The sequence below is a fragment of the Bufo gargarizans genome, chromosome 2 (genome assembly GCF_014858855.1).
Source record: "Bufo gargarizans isolate SCDJY-AF-19 chromosome 2, ASM1485885v1, whole genome shotgun sequence".
NCBI lineage: Eukaryota > Metazoa > Chordata > Amphibia > Anura > Bufonidae > Bufo > Bufo gargarizans.
In genome coordinates, this window is record NC_058081.1 from 289,042,101 (window position 1) to 289,063,052 (window position 20,952).

At 43.6% G+C, this 20,952-nt stretch overlaps 1 protein-coding gene across 1 annotated transcript in view; it reads right to left on the bottom strand.

The window, feature by feature from the left end:
* The window catches only part of NELL2 (neural EGFL like 2), a 394,581-nt gene that overhangs the window by 214,976 nt on the left and 158,653 nt on the right, over window positions 1-20,952 (bottom strand). Inside the window, exons 10-11 of the mRNA XM_044280375.1 lie at window positions 9,635-9,726; window positions 4,919-5,021 (exon numbers count right to left, since the gene is read on the bottom strand). Coding sequence (XP_044136310.1) covers window positions 4,919-5,021; window positions 9,635-9,726 — 195 coding nt within the window. The remainder of the gene's footprint in view (window positions 1-4,918; window positions 5,022-9,634; window positions 9,727-20,952) is intronic.

Genomic DNA, 20,952 nt, shown 5'->3' on the forward strand with positions numbered 1-20,952 from the left:
GCGCTGTGAGATAGGAGAGGAGGAGTGCTATCAGATTATACTACTGTATATTTTCCTGGTCTCGACAGAAGGAAAGAAAGCATGGGATTACTAATCAATTTACTGCTGCGAGTCCTACAGCCATAATGGATCAGCAGCAAACCAGCAGACAGCTAAGATTAATGCGGTTTACCTACGTAGGAATCCTGCAATGGATGGAGGGTTAGTGGCCTGATTTCAGTGTGCGATGTCTAGTAAAAACTGCATTAACCATATAGATCTCGAGCAATGGCTACTAGTCCCTACATATTGGTGTAAGAATAATGGTCAGCATGAAGCTGTATGTACGAAAGTCCCCCGCAGCTATATCAGACCCAAAAAGAGGATTCCTTACAGTCACTTGATTTAATAAAGGGCTCTATATTTTCATTCCTGAAGATGGCCACATTAGTTAGGGTTTGGCCACATGGTCAGTTTTCTTGATGCAGATTTGGAAGCCAGAGCCTGAAGTAACTTATCTGTCGTATTGTCCTTTTAAGAAAATGAATCAGCCAGCACTCACTCGCCGCACGCCGCATGGGATAGAAGCAATCTCCACTTGAAGCATAGAAGAAATCCCAGCAGTCGTGTCTTGACAATTAGTTATGATGTTTTATTGCATTAAATCAATGTGTCCTACAACCAGTCCTGATTTGATGCAATAAAACATCATAACTAATTGTCAAGACACGACTGCTGGGATTTCTTCTATACTGTATTGTCCTTTTATACTTTCTCTTTTATGATACACTCTTGATTTTGGCATCCAAAACTGCATGAAGAAAACTGACCGTGTGGCCGCCTCCCTATGGTTGTACTCTCTAGAGCAGGCATGCTCAACCTGCGACCCTCCAGCTGTTGCAAAACTACAACTCCCAGCATGCCTGGACAGCTTACAGCTATCAGCCTACAGCAGGGCATTGTGGGAGTTGTAGTTTTACAACAGCTGGAGGGCCGCAGGTTAAGCATGCCTGCTCTAAAGTATAAGCCAACCTCACTGCGCTGCTCATCCAGTACATCAGTTGACGTGACCCCTTATGTGTCTAACCAATGGGGCTACAAAAAATGAACAAATTTCAACTATAGCTACATTACAAAGTCAGAAATTAGTTAGTGAAATTGGTTTTCCTTTAAAAGAAAACACGTTTTTGTAATTAAAGGTAATCAGTCACCAGGTTTTTTTCTGCTCTACAAAACAGAAGCATAAAGTGGTAACAGAGACCCGGATTCCCGCTCTAGGTCTTAATTTTTTCTTGCGGTAGTTTTCATAAAATAACTGTTTATCAGCTGAAGTGCAAACTAAATATTGGAGTCCTCTCCATGATGTGCGTGCACCTAGAGTCAGGGGCATTGCTAGGTTAAAATGTTCGGGGCCTGGGACCCTGATGTTTTGTCCCAGGCCCCAAATGTCCTGCCTGACAGCTAGATACAACTGTATTGCCGTCCTCTGGACGGCAATACAATTGAATCTAATACACTGGAAGAGCTGAAGGACCGGATGACATCACTGGTCATTTGACCAGTAAAACTGGCAGTGGTTGGGAAGGACCTACGATGATGTCACCATCACCTGTATTTTGATGGCGGCTGTGAGAGAGAGTGATATTATTTACATAGGGTGGCCAGATGTCTGGTTTTAGACCTTACAATTCAGTTTTCTGGCTCCCTGTCCTCTGTCCGGCTCAGGGCCTGGACAGACACAAGGATGTCCACCCTTTCAGTAGCTCACGCTCAGACCGCAGCATTGCGCTGTCTGAACGTGAGCTTCAGCAACTGACTGAGGCTTCTCTCACCCCCAGTCAGTCACTAGAGCTGCAGACATGGCTCCCTGTGGCTGACTGAGTGAGAGAGAAGCACCCTGACTGCCCCCAGCTCAAACTTCTTCCCTCTCCTTTCTCATTTTTTTCCCCTGGCCGGCTTCACGGTGGCGGGTGTGGATTATCGGTTTGGGGGTGTGGCCGGTGAGTTTCGGTGAAGCCAGTGGCCACCCTATATTTACATGGGACTGAATGTTGGAGGGGGCTGGGGAAGGGTGATGTTGAAGGTGGCTGTGGGAGTGGATTATGTAATTTACATGGGACTGTATGTTGGAGGCAGCTGTGGGAGGGAGTGATGTTATTTACATGGGACTGAATGTTGAGGAGGAAATGTTATTTACCTGGGACTGTATGTTCAAGGTAGCTGGTGGGGGGAATGATGCTATTTACATGGGACTGAATGTTGAGGAGGTTATATTTACATGGGATTGCATGTTGGAGGCGGCTGGGGAGGGGGTGATATTATTTACTTTGGACAGTATGTTGAAGGCGGCTGGGGAAGAGGTGATGTTATTTATATGGGACTGTATTTTGGAGGGAGCTGTAGATAGAGAGGGATATTATTTACATGGGACTGTATGTTGGAAAGGGGTGGAGAGATGGTGTGATGTTATTTACATGGGACTCTATGGCGGAGGGAGGAAAATAGTGTTATTTACATTGGACTATATATTGGAGGGGCTGAAGGGAGGTGAGTGATGTGAGGGAGGAATATAACTACAGGGGGCATTCTAAACACTGGGGTCACTTCAGGGCAAGCATTATAACAGTAGGGGGAAGTATAAATACTATGGGCCAGAGGTCACACTCCTTTTTTTTCCAGAAGAGTGAAAATACTCCTCTGACCATTTTTGAGGAGTATTTTTACCTAAGGAGGAGTATGAAAGTTGCGGTAATTAAAATACATAATACATAGGCCTGTACTCGCTCACATCTGCGTTGGAGGCTGTGTTTGGAGCCTCTGTTGCAGATTCTATTAAAAGACCAGACAAAGCCTCATATGCAGCACTTTTTTGTCTGGCAAAAAGACAGGATCCTGAACGAAAACTGAACGGATCCCATCATAGTCGGCAGAGTCTGTTCAGCTTCTTCTCTGTGGGGTGACAGGAGGAGGGGGGGCAGGGTCACTAGTGGGGTGACAGGAGGAGGGGGAGCAGGGTCACCAGTGGGGTGACAGGAGGAGGGGGAGTAGGGTCACTGGTGGGTGGGAGCAGGGTCACTAGTGGGGTGACAAGAGGAGGAGGGAGCAGAGGACTGGGAGACTTGACGGAACCATGATTGGGGGAGGGGGGAGTCACTTACTTGAAGACTGACAGGCCGGGCTTTTCACTGCCACAACAGGGCCGGAGCGGTCACAGACCTCTTCTCTCAGACCAGTCACATAAGTGCACAGCTCCTTAGCTCTCCAGCAGTCCTGTCATGTTTGCCGGGGTCCTTGGGCAGCACGCCCTGCTCTCCTTACTACAGCCAGCCCCTCCTCCTTCTAACTCTCGTAGGGTTTCCCTGCCTCCTCTGTATTGCTCTGGCGTGCCAATACCCAAATAATAACAAAGTTCCTTGCTGGTTATTTTAGGCACAGGGAGCATCGCTGCGCTGCCTGTGTCATTCACAGCGCTCACTGCGCTGATGAATGTGGAAGACTTTTTGCAGGGAGTAAAATCGCCTGAACAAGCATCATAGATGCTTGTACAGGCGTTATTGTGAACTTTGCTGGGGGCACTGTAGGGGTATTATAAATCCAGGGGACATTATAGGCGTTCTTATTACTACTGGGGGCTCTATAGGAGGGACTTATAGATCCACCTTATTTAAACTAAGAGCACTATGGAGGCCATATTACTACTAAGGGGTCTGTAGATAGCTTTATTACCACTGGGGGGAAAATAGGGGGCCTTATTTCTACTGGTGGCTCTGTGAGGGTATTATTAATACTGTAGGGGTCTTCTACTAATGGGGGCATTCTTGGGGAGAGTTATCACTATTGGGGGCACTGTAGGGGGCAGTATTACTAATGGAGGCATTCTAAAAGGGAATTACTATTTGTGGGACTTTTAGGAGCACTGTCACTATGAGTGTAACGCAATTTTGTGGGGTACTGGGAAGCACAGCGAGCAGCAGAATAACACTGTGGGGGCCCCAGGTTGGGAGATCATGATAGAAATGTGAGGAAGCCAAGATGTCTGTGTGTCACACTCTGCAGAGACGAGGCATAGCTGAAAGAAGTTCTACGGACCAAAAGGAGAAGATGATAAAATATACATCGGAGGAGATGTCATCTGGAGGCACTGGATGTGACAGGTATGTGCTGCTGTATAGCAAGTACAGCAAAATGCGGTGTGTTGGGGGGGGGGGGGGTGACTTAGAAAACTGGGCCATATTCATTGGGGTTTGGGCCCCGGATCTTTTCAGACTCTAGCAACGCCGCTGCCTAGAGTCTTTAATATTCATTAGCTGCCCACTTCCCCCACCTCACAACTGACTTTCAGTAAGGAGGAGGTGGCACCTAATGAATATGAAGACTGAGCGCTGATGACAAGGTCTGACGGCATTGGAATTGGGGTCTCTGTCACTACTTTATGCTACCCTCAGCTAGAATTGCCTTTAACAGATTGCCCTTAAGATTGCCTTTATCTACCTTACTCATAATAATCCATGCTCTTTCTAGACGTAAGAGTCCAGTGAGCGGTCCAAGTCAGTGACTGACAGCTCCCTGTATGTACGCTCATACAGGTGGGTCTGTCAAATATGAGTGAGATCACCCACTGGACTGCACTGTTTTAGAAAGAACAGAGATTTCTATAAATAAACAACATGTCACAATTAATTTTTAAAATGATATATCACTCTTTCAGCACCCCCTGGCCTACAACAGGCTGCCCAATGGTTGCACTGCATTTTCAAGGTTACATGTTGACTTTCATGGAAAGTAACTCTATGTGTAGTATTGCCACTACTCCACCACATACTAGGACCAGGCAGCCAGCTCTTAGCTGGACCCTTACTGTCTGCAGTTTATTGCATACCCAGTAGATAGTCTATAGAAGTTCTTGGGAAGAAAACTTTATGAAGTGTTAATAACATACCTTTGCAGACTTTGCAGCAGCTGTTCTTCAGCACTATTTGCTCTGATTGTGGACAGTTGGCAGGCATACATTCTGAAAACTCTGTGCGTTGCATTTTGTTGCTCTGTAAAATAACACAGAAGACAATATTTGAGACATTCCATAATCTAACAAAAACAGTGGAGCTAAGATAATCTTTTTTTGTAGTTATGGAATCAAAAATCTCGAAGGAATGTCAACCATACTTGTACGGGTACGGCCACACAGAGTGGACCTTCTGCGTTTGGGAAGTATCGTGCGGCAGCATCATATTAATTAATAAGAAGCACTTTGCTTATTTGGTCTTTTTTGTTGATGGCCTCATGGTTTTGCGGGTTACTGCACTCCATGTGGTCATACCCTAAGGCCCCTTTCACACGGGCGAGTATTCCGCGCGGATGCGATGCGTGAGTTGAACGCATTGCACCCGCACTGAATACCGACCCATTCATTTCTATGGGGCTGTTAACATGAGCAGTGATTTTCACGCATCACTTATGCGTTGCGTGAAAATCGCAGCATGCTCCTCTTTGTGCGTTGCGGTGCGATAATCCACGCAACGCAGGCCCCATAGAAGTGAATGGGGTTGCGTGAAAATCGCAAGCATCTGCAAGCAAGTGCGGATGCGGTGCGATTTTCACGCACGGTTGCTAGGAGACGATGGTTATAAGGGAAAATAATAGCATTCTGAATACAGAATGCATAGTAAAATAGCGCTGGAGGGGTTAAAAAAAAATAACAAATAAAAAAATCATTTAACTCACCTTAGTCCACTTGTTCGAGCTGCCCAGCATCTCCTTCTGTCTTCATCTTAGCTCTGTATAGCAACAAGGACCTTTGGTGACATCAGTCATCACATGATCCATCATCTTTTACCATAGTGATGGATCATGTGATGACTGTGACATCACCACAGGTCCTTGTTGCTACACAAAGCTAAGATGAAGACAGAAGGAGATGCCGGCTACGCGAGCAAGTGGACTAAGCTGAGTTAAATGTTTTTTTTTTTTTTTTTTAACCCCTCCAGCGCTATTTTACTATGCATTCTGTATTCAGAATGCTATTATTTTCCCTTATAACCATGTTATAAGGGAAAATAATTCAATCTACAGAACACCTAACCCAAACCCGAACTTCTGTGAAGAAGTTCGGGTCTGGGTACCAAACATGCCGATTTTTCTCACGCGTGTGCAAAACGCATTACAATATTTTGCACTCGCGCAGAAAAATCGCGGGTGTTCCCACAACGCACCCGCACATTTTCCCGCAACGCCCGTGTGAAAGGGGCCTAAAGCTTGCTGCTGCTGTTTTTAAACATTTTCCTCACGGCTGACAGTTCTCATGGTCTAACTTGTCCAAATTGATTAAGCATATATAACATTTTAAATGCCAAAAACTTTCATCCAACTTACTGTATGTAAGACCAGGCCCAAATTATAGAAAGGTTTTTATTTTATTTTTATAAATGTGCCTAAGCCCAAATGTTAAATCACCAGAAGGGCCACACTCACCATGTGCCATTTTTTATATGTGTGTACTCTTACAGGGTAGTAGGACTTCTTAGGCTCCAGGGCCCAGGTACAACTGCTACCTCTACATTCTACGGTATATACTTATGCCACCGAATGTGCTCCGCTGAAGAAAGCAGTACAGATTCAAAATGCATTTTCATTTACAGCTTAATCATATTTTTGGTAATATCTTGTAATTTCCACAGCCTAGTGATGGGCCTACATAACATGAATATGATTGCGGTATTAAAGTCATCAGCCCAGTCTGTTTTGACAGTTTAATACATGGTAAACTGCATCTGAAAGACAACACATACTAAATAAATTGTGCTAACAGACCATCAATTGATGAATCACCGATGATAAACCCAGCAAAAGTTTAAAGATTGAATTGTTCCGGGTAAGATGGTGTGTAGCTATTAAAATGACATATAGAATATACGGTAGTTTGTAGTCTTATCTCAGTGGTGTGCATGTTCTGTTACCAGCTGTTCTAAAATGTATAATGCTAATACAGTTTTAGTTTGTATGTTGGCTACATCTCCCATCCCTAAGGCCTCGTTCAGACTTCAGTGTTTAGTCTGTGATTTCCATCAGTGATTTGTGAGCCAAAACCAGGTACAACTCTAAACACAGAACAGGAGCAGATCTTTCCCTTCTACCTCATGTCTGTGGAGGCTCCACTTCTGGTTTTGGCTCACAAATCACTGATAGAAATCACTGACCAAACACTGAAGTGTGAACGAGGCCTAAGTATTACTTAACGTGTAAATCAGTGTAAATGTTTATTCATTTAAATCTCTGCTCATTCTGGGTTTAGGAGTCCAGTGGGAGGTTCTGCTTAGTGATTGACAGCCTTCGCTGCATACAGAAATAGTATATTATTTAAAGAATCTATTCTACAAATCAAAATTTTACCTATACAAAAATGTTATATCAGCCGAAAATGGCAAAAAAATTATATCTACTTATAGCGTTATTGTCACTCATAAAGGAACAGGCTTGGTAAGGAAATGAAAAGCATTGAGACATTATAAATACAATTACTGTTGTTGGACTGAAATGATTAGAAAATCTTTTCAGAGAAAGTAAGTTGCAGTCATATTAAAGTGCATGTCAAAGCCTTTGTGGGCCGTCATACCAGCATATGGGTCCACCAACTGGGATTTCCCATTGCCATTAGATAAACTAAATAACAACACTTAATCTGCTTGTAAAAATGAATGTACTTTCAAATAAATTACTGCTCCATCTGTATTTTTCTGCATTAGCAGATTTAAACCCAGAATTGGGGATGGCATTATAGTCATTTAGCACAAGGCTTTCTTGTCTCATTGTTTAAACAAGAGCATTAGATGATGATTGAATGGCTTTATATTTTATGTTCACGTGAAAAACCTTTGTTTAAAGAATAGAACTACTCTGCTTGTTCTTGATGTGCGTCACGTTTTCCTTTTTTAAAGAAGGACTTGGGCATGAAACAAAGGCACAGAATGTATTCACAAAAGCATTACAATGGCAATTACTTTAGCAGATGCTGTGTGGGGAAAAAAGAAACAATGAAATGATACACATCTAGAAAAGCATTATAATAATAACTCTACCCATGCGGCACGGCACTAAAGGAAACTCACCCCATTACTTTATGGAAACACATATGCACAGACGGTCATTTAAAAAGCTAGCACAATGCAGGTCCACGGCAAATTGCTAGCATTTCATTGTATGTTTTTGTCCATATGTTCCACTTTTGATAGTTTTGCACATTTAAAGGGAATCTGTCAGCAGTTCTGACTATGCTAAACTGTTGAAAGAAGGTGTGGTTTGCACTCTTGGGTAGGTGCCTGTGAAGGACTTGTCAATCATACAATATAGTCAGAAGAATTTAGCATCACTTGCACTTGTTCAATTCTTATTTAATAATTATAAAAAAAATGATAAAAAAAAAACATAATATATCCAGAATGATCCATTAAGGGTACATGCACACGTTCAGGATTCATGTGCGGAGAATCCGCCCTGAAATCCGCAGGTGTTCGCAGGCAAATCTGTGCGGTCAATTCATCCTTAATTGGTGCGGATTTGGATGCGGATTTGCGTGCGGATTCGGTGCGGGAAAAAAAAATCCGGTCAGGAAAAAAAAAATTTATTGACATGTCGCGGATTTTAAAATCCGCACCGCAGGTCAAAATCCACGTGGAAAAAATCTGCATCGTGTGCATTGAGAATTTCAAATTCTCATAGAATACAATGTACATGACCTACGGTGCGGATTTTTCGCACGCAAATCCGCGAGCAAAATCCGCACGCAATCCTGATCGTGTGCAGGGGGCCTAAGAGTTGATAGAATAAGGAGACACCACACAGTATCATAAATCTCCGGAAACATTTTGGTCAAACAGGATTTTTCTCAGTGGAGGTATCTATGGTGAAGATATGTGGGTCAGACGATCTTGCATCCCTCCACATATCTTCACCACATATACCTCTGCTGAGGAAGCATCCAAACCTCCACAAATTTATGATACTATGTGGTGTCTTCTTATTCTATGAACTCTAAATTGATCTTTATGGACATTATGGGGGTCATATTATTAGGCGTATTTCTGGCACAACGGTTAGTTGCACAGCAATCTGCAACTTCTCTCCGCTCACACCAGGTCTAAAAAAGTGGGTCTTAATAAATAGCCCCCTATATTTTGGACTTAAAAGGAAATTAAGCATCATCATTGAGTGCTGTAAAACTCTTCTGACACGCTAAACTGTTGACAGCAGTAGGTAGGGGCTGAGGAGAGCAGTACATACATAACCTTTTGGAGATTTTCTCATCAGGAGTAGTGTGAATATTAAGTTTTATTCTGCTCTCAAGTGTCCAGGGCAGGACTTCAATGTAAAGTGCTCTCTACACTGAGCTGATTCACAACCGCAATCTTCTGCTCTAAGTGACAGCTATAGTGGTCTCTTGGTTATATGTTTTACCTGCCACTCAAAGCAGAGGTGAGGGGTTGTGAAGCAGATCAGTGTCACAGTAAAGTCGAGTCCTGGGCACTTGGTGCAGAATCTGGCACAACATAACATCATATTCACGTTATTCCTTTGTTAGAGAACGTAACCCACCAAAGGAATAGGAATACATCTCTCATACCTTATACAATATTGTCTACCAGAAATAAAAGCACCTGTTTACCTTGCATTGGAGCAGTATGCATGTTCCAGTACTCGAAAAGACAGCTTGATTCTCTCCTTCAAAATACAGTTGGCCTTGATAAACACATACAGCTATTAAATAATGAAAAATAAAAAGAGTGTGATCAGTGCATTACTCCGTTTGTGGACCACAGCTAAAAAGAGGAAATAAAGAGTAAACAAGTTTGAAGACAATGTATTCACTCTGAAAGATATTGCTCACAGATAAAATGTTAATGCGTTTCTTTGATAAGATACAATATGCAATTCATACTTTCTAACATCTGAACCGTATAAAAGGGAACCGAAATAAAGAGTATAAAGAATCAGTTCATTAGAATCGGTCAAATTTATTTGTGATACATGTTCAGCATTCATGTGGGGGAAGTTTCTTATTCAACATGCCCAGGCAATGGGTTGGGTGCTTTTGCCATACATCTTTGTTCCACTATATAAAATAGCATGGCTGACTACCCTTTTAAAACATGGGGCTCCTGTAAAAATGCCTAAGCTGCACAGCATAAATGTCTTTGTTATAACGAGATTCATTGTTTGATGTAGGCAGTAATAGGTATGTCATACTTCAGCAAAACCAATAGGAAAATTAAAGGCGTTGTCCCGGAATGCATAATAAAATGCAAGTGCAGGCAGCCTGACTCTCCTACTGAAAGGATCATACATACCTGCTTACTGCTACTCCGGTCCACAGCACTAGCTCCCATGTCTCTATCTTCTAGTCTAGGGTTTGTTTTCTTCCTCCCTGGCATAGGCATGGTCACCTCTGTGATCCTCTTCAGACAACTACTGGCTTCAGTGGTAATGTGTCCACAAGAGAAACATCTCAGCTAAACCAGAGTTGATTGAAGATATTCAGGTGATCATGCCCATGCTGGGGAGGAAGAAACCAAAACCAGACCGGAAGATGAAGGTGCAGGAGTCAGCGTGGAGGACCACAGCAGTGTCGAGCAGTTAAGTATTGTCCTTTCAGTAATTACCATTTTTTTTAGATTATAAGACACACTTTTTCCTTCTAAAGTGAGGGAAAAGTGGCGATGCATCTTACAGTGCGAATGCTATTAACCGCTTCCATTATGGAAATGGTCATTAGTATGTGGTAGGCAAGGGGAGTGGGAAGGGAAGCATTGTGCAGCTGTACTCACTCTCCCTGGTATTCTTTCAGGGCCCTGCTCTGCACTGTGTCCTGACAGCGTATAGCATCAGGACGTAATACACGTAGGAGCGCGCTATAACATAAAGCTGTGCAATGTCAGGTCACAATGCAACACAGATCGGAAGAAGACAAGGGAACAGGAAGTGGCAAGGTAAGTTTATTTATTTTTTTAAAGTCTGATCTGAGGTCTGATGGAGGTTCAATCTGAGGCTGAGGGAAGATGGGGGGTCTGATGTAAGTTTAATGGTGGTCTGATCTGAGGCTGATGGGGGACTGATCTGAGGTTGATGGGGGTCTGATTTGAGGCTGATGGGGTCTGATTTGAGGCTGATGGGGTCTGATCTGAGGCTGACGGGGGTCTGATCTGAGGCTGACGGGGGTCTGATATAAGGTTGTTGGGGGTCTGATTTGAGGTTGATGAGGGTCTGATCTGAGGCTGATGGGGGTATGATATAAGGTTGTTGGGGGTCTGATTTGAGGTTGATTAGGGTCTGATCTGATGCTAATGAGGTTGAGAGGGTCTGATCTGAGGCTGATGGAGTTTGGGGGTCTGATGAGGCATAGAACAATACTTTAAACCCTGGCTTTTAGATGAGAGTCCTTAACCTAGAATTACATTGAATTCTACTAGATACTTTAGAGCTACTATTTGGTTTGAACACACCTGGTTCAACCAGCCTTTATGGTGTCTCACAAGCAAATGACTATGTTAATTGAAGACTAAAAAATGTTTGACATTATAGACCCATGGTGTTGTAAAGAAAAGCTGCACATTAACAATAACAAGCAGATGATTTAGAAATAATAATACAACAAGCTTAAACTTACAGAAGACATTCTGATCTGTTAATTAATGCATACAGTAATCCGTTTATCATCTTAAAGGGGTTGTGCAGGATTCTTGTTTCAAATCACCCCAGAAACCCAGTTGTAAATGGGAAGAAACCTTTACTTACCTAACCCCCAACACTCTATTCTGGTTCCGCCAGGCCGTCATCACTGTACATCCAGTCCAGGCTTGTCAACTTTTGCACACATGGGTTTGTCTGCCGCTGCAGCCAATGACAGGCCTCAGCGATGCCAAATGGCACCTCAATGCTTGATCACATGCAGCTTAGGGACATGTCACCACTGAGGTGGAGTCATTGGCTGCTGTGGCACATGCAAGCCAGGGAACAAAGCGGTAGAGAGCAAGCAAGTATAGATCTCATCTCAGGTACCAGTGGGTAGGGAAATTTCAAATAAATATTGGGCAATATTGTAGTAATGACACAATGACTGCTGATAACACAGCCACCATTTTATGCATTAGGTCTCATAGCCTAATTTTGAGGGTAAGCCATTTGCCCAGTGACAATAAATGACAGACTAGGTAACAAATACATGGAGGATTTCTAATAGGTTAAGAAAAGAAGGGGTTGAGAAATGTATATATTTCAAATCCATTTATGGTCGTTAAGTACTTTGTAACAAGATGATCATAATGTGACAGGGTCTCTAACAAGCATACAATATCATCAATTGTAGAAAATAAAAATGACAGGCTTTGAAAAGTTGATAAAAATGTGGAATTTTACACTATTTCTTACTTTTAGTAAATCCCGCACTTTTATCCATGAGTGGTTACATAATGCTTGGATTGGGGTTTTGTTTGTATGTAGAATGACTACTTTATTATGATCATGTTAAATGCATCTCCATGATATCTACATATAGATCCTCTCATTAAGGCCTCATGCACACGACAGTTTATTTTCACGGTCCGCAAAAACGGGGTCCGTAGGTCCGTGATCCGTGACCGTTTTTTCGTCCGTGGGTCTTCCTTGATTTTTGGAGGATCCACGGACATGAAAAAAAAGTCGTTTTGGTGTCCGCCTGGCCGTGCGGAGCCAAACGGATCCGTCCTGAATTAAAATGCAAGTCAATGGGGACGGATCCGTTTGACGTTGACACAATATGGTGCCATTTCAAACGGATCCGTCCCCATTGACTTTCAATGTAAAGTCTGGAGTTTTTTTATACCATCGGATTGGAGTTTTCTCCAATCCGATGGTATATTTTAACTTGAAGCGTCCCCATCACCATGGGAATGCCTCTATGTTACTGTCGGATATGAGCTACTTCGTGAAACTCAGATCCGACAGTATATTCTAACACAGAGGCGTTCCCATGGTGATGGGGACGCTTCTAGTTAGAATACACTACAAACTTTGTACAAGACTGCCCCCTGCTGCCTGGCAGCACCCGATCTCTTACAGGGGGATATGATAGCACAATTAACCCCTTCAGGTGCGGCACCTAAAGGGGTTAATTGTACTATCATATTCCCCTGTAAGAGATCAGGGCTGCCAGGCAGCAGGGGGCAGACCCCCCCCTCCCCAGTTTGAATATCGTTGGTGGCACAGTGTGCGCCCCCCATCGGGCCCCCCCTTCCTCCCTCTAATGTTAGAAATCGTTGGTGGCACAGTGTGCGCCCACCATCGCCCCCCCTCCCTCCCTCTATTGTAATAAATCGTTGGTGGCACAGTGTGCGCCCACCATCGCCTCCCCTCCCTCCCTCTATTGTAATAAATCGTTGGTGGCACAGTGTGCGCCAACCATCGCCCCCCCCTCTATTGTAATAAATCATTGGTGGCACAGTGTGCGCCCACCATCGCCCCCCTCCCTCCATTGTAATAAATCGTTGGTGGCACAGTGTGCGCCCACCATCGCCCCCCCTCCCTCCCTCTATTGTAATAAATCGTTGGTGGCACAGTGTGCGCCCACCATCGGCCCCCTCCCTCTATAGCAGTAACAACATTGTTGGCAGTGTGCGGCCTCCCATTTCCCCCCCCCACGCCCCCCCATCATTGGTGGCAGCGGAGTTCCGATCGGAGTCCCAGTTTAATCGCTGGGGCTCCGATTGGTAACCATGGAAACCAGGACGCTACTGCAGTACTGGTTGCCATGGTTACTTAGCAATAGTACAATAGTAGAAGACTCATAGTTACCTGCTTGCTGCTGCGATGTCTGTGTCCGGCCGGGAGCTCCACCTACTGGTGAGTGAAAGGTCTGTGCGGCGCATTGCTAAAGAACTGTCACTTACCAGTAGGAGGAGCTCCCGGCCGGTCACAGACATCGCAGCAGCAAGCAGGTAAGTATGAATCTTCTACTGTTGTGCTATTGCTAAGTAACCATGGCAACCAGGGCTGCAGTAGCTTCCTGGTTGCCATGGTTACCGATCGGAGCCCCAGCGATTAAACTGGGACTCCGATTGGTACTCCGCTGCCACCAATGATAGGGGGGGGGGAGGAAAGGGAGGCCGCACACTGCCACCAATGTTGTTACTGCTATAGAGGGAGGGGGGGCCAATGGTGGGCGCACACTGTGCCACCAACGATTTCTAACATTAGAGGGAGGAAGGGGGGGCCCGATGGTGGGTGCACACTGTGCCACCAACGATTTATTACAATAGAGGGAGGGGGGGCGATGGTGGGCGCACACTGTGCCACCAACGATTTCTAACATTAGAGGGAGGAAGGGGGGCCCTATGGGGGGCGCACACTGTGCCACCAACCATATTCAAACTGGGGAGGGGGGGGTCTGCCCCCTGCTGCCTGGCAGCCCTGATCTCTTACAGGGGAATATGATAGTACAATTAACCCCTTTAGGTGCCGCACCTGAAGGGGTTAATTGTGCTATCATATCCACCTGTAAGAGATCGGGTGCTGCCAGGCAGCAGGGGGCAGTCTTGTACAAAGTTTGTAGTGTATTCTAACTAGAAGCGTCCCCATCACCATGGGAACGCTTCTGTGTTAGAATATACTGTTGGATATGAGTTTTCACGATGATCTGAAAAAGCTTTTATGCAGACAGATCTTCGGATCCGTCTGTATGAAAGCAACCTACGGCCACGGATCACGGACACGCATGCCAATCTTGTGTGCATCCGTGTTCTTTCACGGACCCATTGACTTGAATGGGTCCGTGAACCGTTGTCCGTCAAAAAAATAGGACAGGTCATATTTTTTTGACGGACAGGATACACGGATCACGGCCTCGGCTGCAAAACGGTGCATTTTCCGATTTTTCCACGGACCCATTGAAAGTCAGTGGGTCCACGAAAAAAAAACGGAAAACGGCACAACGGCCACGGATGAACACAACGGTCGTGTGCATGAGGCCTAATTAAAATGCTAAATTTCCAATGATGTTCTATAGTAGTAGTATACTCGGTGTTTCAATATCTTGCTTATGCTGCAGAAACATAAAAACCAATCCACCAATACACAAACATTTATAATTTGCCTTTGTTTTTATGGCAGTTTTAAGTCTGTGTTGCTTTGTGTGCCTGCACTAAATTTATGAAATAGTGCACCTTAATAATATATTTGGTGTGAGTGCAATGTAGTTCACACCTACAGTACATGTGTAAAAGTACACCTGGGGTTGCCAGGCGTGGAGTTGCAACTTTTTTTTGCGACTTTTGCAGTTGTAAATGTGCCATAATCTGGGCCTAATCTCACTTTGAGCCCTTAAGCCTTTGAAAAGTGGCGAGGAACACCAAATGTCACAAAATTTGCCCAAATGTAAAAATTGCAGCAATTGCCATGATTTGCAACTTTCTTTAAACAGACGTATCTGATTTGATAAATGCCTTCCCATGTACAAAATAAAGCACGTGTCTATAACATTATGACAATATAACAATACAGGGAGTGCAGAATTATTAGGCAAATGAGTATTTTGACCACATCATCCTCTTTATGCATGTTGTCTTACTCCAAGCTGTATAGGCTCGAAAGCCTACTACCAATTAAGCATATTAGGTGATGTGCATCTCTGTAATGAGAAGGGGTGTGGTCTAATGATATCAACACCCTATATCAGGTGTGCATAATTATTAGGCAACTTCCTTTCCTTTGGCAAAATGGGTCAAAAGAAGGACTTGACAGGCTCAGAAAAGTCAAAAATAGTGAGATATCTTGCAGAGGGATGCAGCACTCTTAAAATTGCAAAGCTTCTGAAGCGTGATCATCGAACAATCAAGCGTTTCATTCAAAATAGTCAACAGGGTCGCAAGAAGCGTGTGGAAAAACCAAGGCGCAAAATAACTGCCCATGAACTGAGAAAAGTCAAGCGTGCAGCTGCCAAGATGCCACTTGCCACCAGTTTGGCCATATTTCAGAGCTGCAACATCACTGGAGTGCCCAAAAGCACAAGGTGTGCAATACTCAGAGACATGGCCAAGGTAAGAAAGGCTGAAAGACGACCACCACTGAACAAGACACACAAGCTGAAACGTCAAGACTGGGCCAAGAAATATCTCAAGACTGATTTTTCTAAGGTTTTATGGACTGATGAAATGAGAGTGAGTCTTGATGAGCCAGATGGATGTTCCCGTGGCTGGATTGGTAAAGGGCAGAGAGCTCCAGTCCGACTCAGACGCCAGCAAGGTGGAGGTGGAGTACTGGTTTGGGCTGGTATCATCAAAGATGAGCTTGTGGGGCCTTTTCGGGTTGAGGATGGAGTCAAGCTCCACTCCCAGTCCTACTGCCAGTTTCTGGAAGACACCTTCTTCAAGCAGTGGTACAGGAAGAAGTCTGCATCCTTCAAGAAAAACATGATTTTCATGCAGGACAATGCTCCATCACACGCGTCCAAGTACTCCACAGCCTGGCTGGCAAGAAAGGGTATAAAAGAAGAAAAACTAATGACATGGCCTCCTTGTTCACCTGATCTGAACCCCATTGAGAACCTGTGGTCCATCATCAAATGTGAGATTTACAAGGAGGGAAAACAGTACACCTCTCTGAACAGTGTCTGGGAGGCTGTGGTTGCTGCTGCACGCAATGTTGATGGTGAACAGATCAAAACACTGACAGAATCCATGGATGGCAGGCTTTTGAGTGTCCTTGCAAAGAAAGGTGGCTATATTGGTCACTGATTTGTTTTTGTTTTGTTTTTGAATGTCAGAAATGTATATTTGTGAATGTTGAGATGTTATATTGGTTTCACTGGTAAAAATAAATAATTGAAATGGGTATATATTTGTTTTTTGTTAAGTTGCCTAATAATTATGCACAGTAATAGTCACCTGCACACACAGATATCCCCCTAAAATAGCTAAAACTAAAAACAAACTAAAAACTACTTCCAAAAATATTCAGCTTTGATATTAATGAGTTTTTTGGGTTCATTGAGAACATGGTTGTTGTTCAATAATAAAATGAATCCTCAAAAATACAACTTGCCTAATAATTCTGCACTCCCTGTATAATAATATACATGTCGATACACAACAATATGCATGTCTTATTCTTGGCTTCCTTTAAAAGGGAGTCTTTCACCTAAACTGACCGTTATAGAACACTAACCCCATGATCTGCATTATAGCTGTCCGTCGCTTATTTTCGCTAAAAAACACTTTTATTCAATATGTTAATTAGGTTCTGAAGGTGCCATGGGGCGGCTTTCAAGAGGCCGGTGCCCAGGCCCCTCTTCGCTTTTCATATGAAACCCCTCCCCTTTCACCCCTCTGGCCCTCCCTAGTTTCTTCAGAAATCCAGCGCCAGTGCCGTTCACAAGATTCACCGCGCCTGCACACTTCATTCCCCATTATGGGCAGAGGCACAAGGCCGGCTAGATGTACGGGCCGGGACATGTGCATTAAACGCTCTTGTGCCTCTGCCCATAATGGGGAATGAAGTGTGCAGGCGCGGCGCTGGATTTCTGAAGAACCTGGGGAGGGGTTTCATATGCAAAGCGACGAGGGGCCTGGGCACCGGCCGATTGAACGCCGCCCCAGGGCACCTTCAGAACCTAATTTACATATTGAATAAAGTGTTTTTTTTGCGAAAATAAGCGATGGACAACTATACGGTAAGTAGCATTCCAATATGGGGACTATAATGTAGATCATGGGGTTAGTCTTCTAACCCCAGTGAAAGACTCCCTTTAAAAAATCTATTCTGTATTTAATTTAGATTGTGTAATAATTTGAAACAAGATTTACAAGATGTAAATTATTAATTCCTTTTCAGCTGAGAAAGCAGATTTTAAATTGGTTCCTCTTGCATTCAGATGAGGTTGTTTTAATAAATAACAATGTAAAATAGTAATGAGGATAACTGGAGTTTAGAAAGCACAAGGAATCAATCATACAGATGAATAGAGCAGATAGCATAAAGATGGCCATTGAGATGAGATTGAAACCAGCTGTCAGATGCACGACCCCTCAATTGTAAACATGTACAACCTTGCACAGACAAAACACCAAATACAGGAGGTAAAATATGAAAAAGAAACACCACTTCTATAGCTTCAGACACTGATCAATGTATGACATGAAATAAAATCTAGCATGACAGCCCTACAGTGCCACCAACTGCCCTCCAGTGCCCTCCAGTGCCACCAACTGCCCACCAGTGCCACTATCTCCCCCTCCTAGCCATGTCCCAAGCGACAGTACTTACCTTTCCTATAGAGGCGCCGCTCCACAGCTTCTCCATCTTCTTCTCTGCGCGCTGCACTGACGTCCTGACGTCACACAGCGTTGGGTCATAGTGTGCGCTTACATGCACTATGACCTGACGATGTGTCAGGAAGAAAGTGCAGCGCGGTGCGAGCCGGCAGGTGACCACGGAGCGAGCCGGCAGGTGACCACGGAGCGGTAAGTAATAGCAAGCGCTTCACTCCCGCTCCATGGTCGCATTAAACAAACGAATCCTCGATGCTAAAAAATTGCATAGAGTATTTTTTTGTGTCGAATTACTCGATTAAACCGAGTAATCGTTTCAGCTCTAAAGGCACCTTCATCTTTGTGAGCAATAGGCTATAGTTAACTAGTGCCCTTCTAAGGTGTACTGTTTCTACATTTGTCTACCCATGTACAGACTTTTGCCAGCTTCCTGGATTTGACCCTTCAGTGCCTGACCTGACCGCTGTCTGATCTCCATACTGACCCTGAGGTGCCTGCCCTGACATCAGACTGTTCACTGGATCGCACAAACTCTGCCTGCCTGACCATAGCATGTTCCTGCCTAAGGTTTTTGCCTGATCCCTAGATGCCCCGCACTGGTGTCTTTTGACCCCCATGGGTCAGCAGTCCTTTGAACAGAATACTCCAAGGTGTAGAACCTGGTGGTTCCCCTGCAGTGAAGTCCAGATCCCTGTACAGGTGTTAAAGGGTAAATACCAAGGATGAAGCACTTAGATAACGCCCTTAGGCGTAGCCCCAAGCCAAATATATTGAACATAAGTTGAAATGTGCAAAAGTTTCAATTATCAATTGTTTTGTCAGTTTGGAAACCTACTATCAACCCCTCCTATATATATAGAGAGAGAGAGAGAGCACTGCGCTGTTATTTTCCTCTTCTATTATGTATTGTGCGAATGCTTGCTTTATTATTTAACAAAAATATGTAACAGCTTTGAGTATTCACAAAACGGCATAACTGCACTTTACCTATATAATTCACCTTTTCCAGGTGCTAACAGTGTCTTACTGGGACTTACCAGACAGTAGAGTCTAACTATATAACAACTGAAAAGTTACAAGAAATATATTATGAAGCACATAGCAACAATGGAGGACAGCAATATACAGATATACACCAATGAAAGAGACTGAATGATGATGGCAAACAGATGGAGGAAAAGTAATTCAATGGAGCAGATGGGCGATGGTATACAAACGGAGAAAACATGAATGATGGCAAACAGACCAAAAAAAACTGGGACTGATCTGAGATACTAACCAGCAAGGCAACAAAAAAGATTTAGTACCCAGAGACAAATCAAAAACCTTCAGGACTAGAATCAGAACAGAATCCACAGGGAAAAAAACAAGAAACTACTAATGAAGACAAACAAGAAACCACTAATGAAGAGCACAGGGACAACAGGTTACACCCGGCAACTAAACAGCAGAAAGCATGAACATTTAAAGGAAGGCTAGGCAATCAAACATTTCTCTCCAAGTAACCAAGCAGAGCAAGGTCAACATGTGACGCAGTTCATCATAGCAACTGCCTCAAACAATGTTAATAAGGCAAAAATTAGGCAATTTTTGCTTGTAACAGTATAGTATATCATGGTTAATAAATAACATATTAATTTAACATAAGTGGACACAACACAATTCTAAGGAATCTATGTGCTGATTCCTGGTAAATGGACATTCAGTAAGGGAACAAATATATAATCACATGGATATATCAGTCAGAAGACCATGGCTTAAACTACTTTCACACTTGCGGCAGAGGATTCCGGCAGGCAGTTCCATCGCCGGAGCTGCCTGTCGGATCCGGCAATCCAGACGCAAACAGATACATTTGTCAGACAGATCTGGATCCATCTGACAAATGCATTGCAATATCGGATCCGTCTTTCCGGTTGTCATCCGGAAAAAACTGATCCGGTATTTATGATTTTCACATTTTTAAAGGTCTGCGCATGCAGTGTTCAGGATTTTTGGCCGGAGAGAGAACTGCAGCATGCTGTGGTATTTTCTCCAGCCAAACAACGTAAGAGGGACTGAACTGATGCATCCTGAACGGATTGCTCTCCATTCCGAATGCATTAGGATAAAACTGATCAGTTCTTTTCCGGATCTGAGCCCCTAGGACGGAACTCAATACCGGAAAACAAAAGACACAAGTGTGAAAGAACCCTTAGTGAATAAACTGCAACACATAATCTATTACAAACACCTTTACTGATTTTGCTGACGGAGAACCCTTTTAAGGTGTCACCGGTGGCAGACAAAGTCACTAGAAGATTTGTGGGATTCTCTGACAGCCTACTAATGGTAACTTTAGTTTGCTAGAAATGAATGATTTCTGCTTTGCAGGCTACAGAAACATTACCATTCTAAAATGCGTTCTAAATCAATGAGCATCAAAATTTTACAAAGAGATATTGATAATAAAATAAATATTGATGTTAGAAACGAATTAATGTATAATTTACGTATATACTTATTGTATGTAATACAGATGTAGCAGCTGCCATTTACATGCACTTTCGTATTAGAATGGCCATGCTACATAAATATCATAGAGCACCCAGGTGGGCGAAGTTACATGTATAGCATGCCAAACGTTTGTTGGCTGCTACATCTGTAGATAATAGATCACAAAACATCTGCAACGGGGCCGGTTTTAACG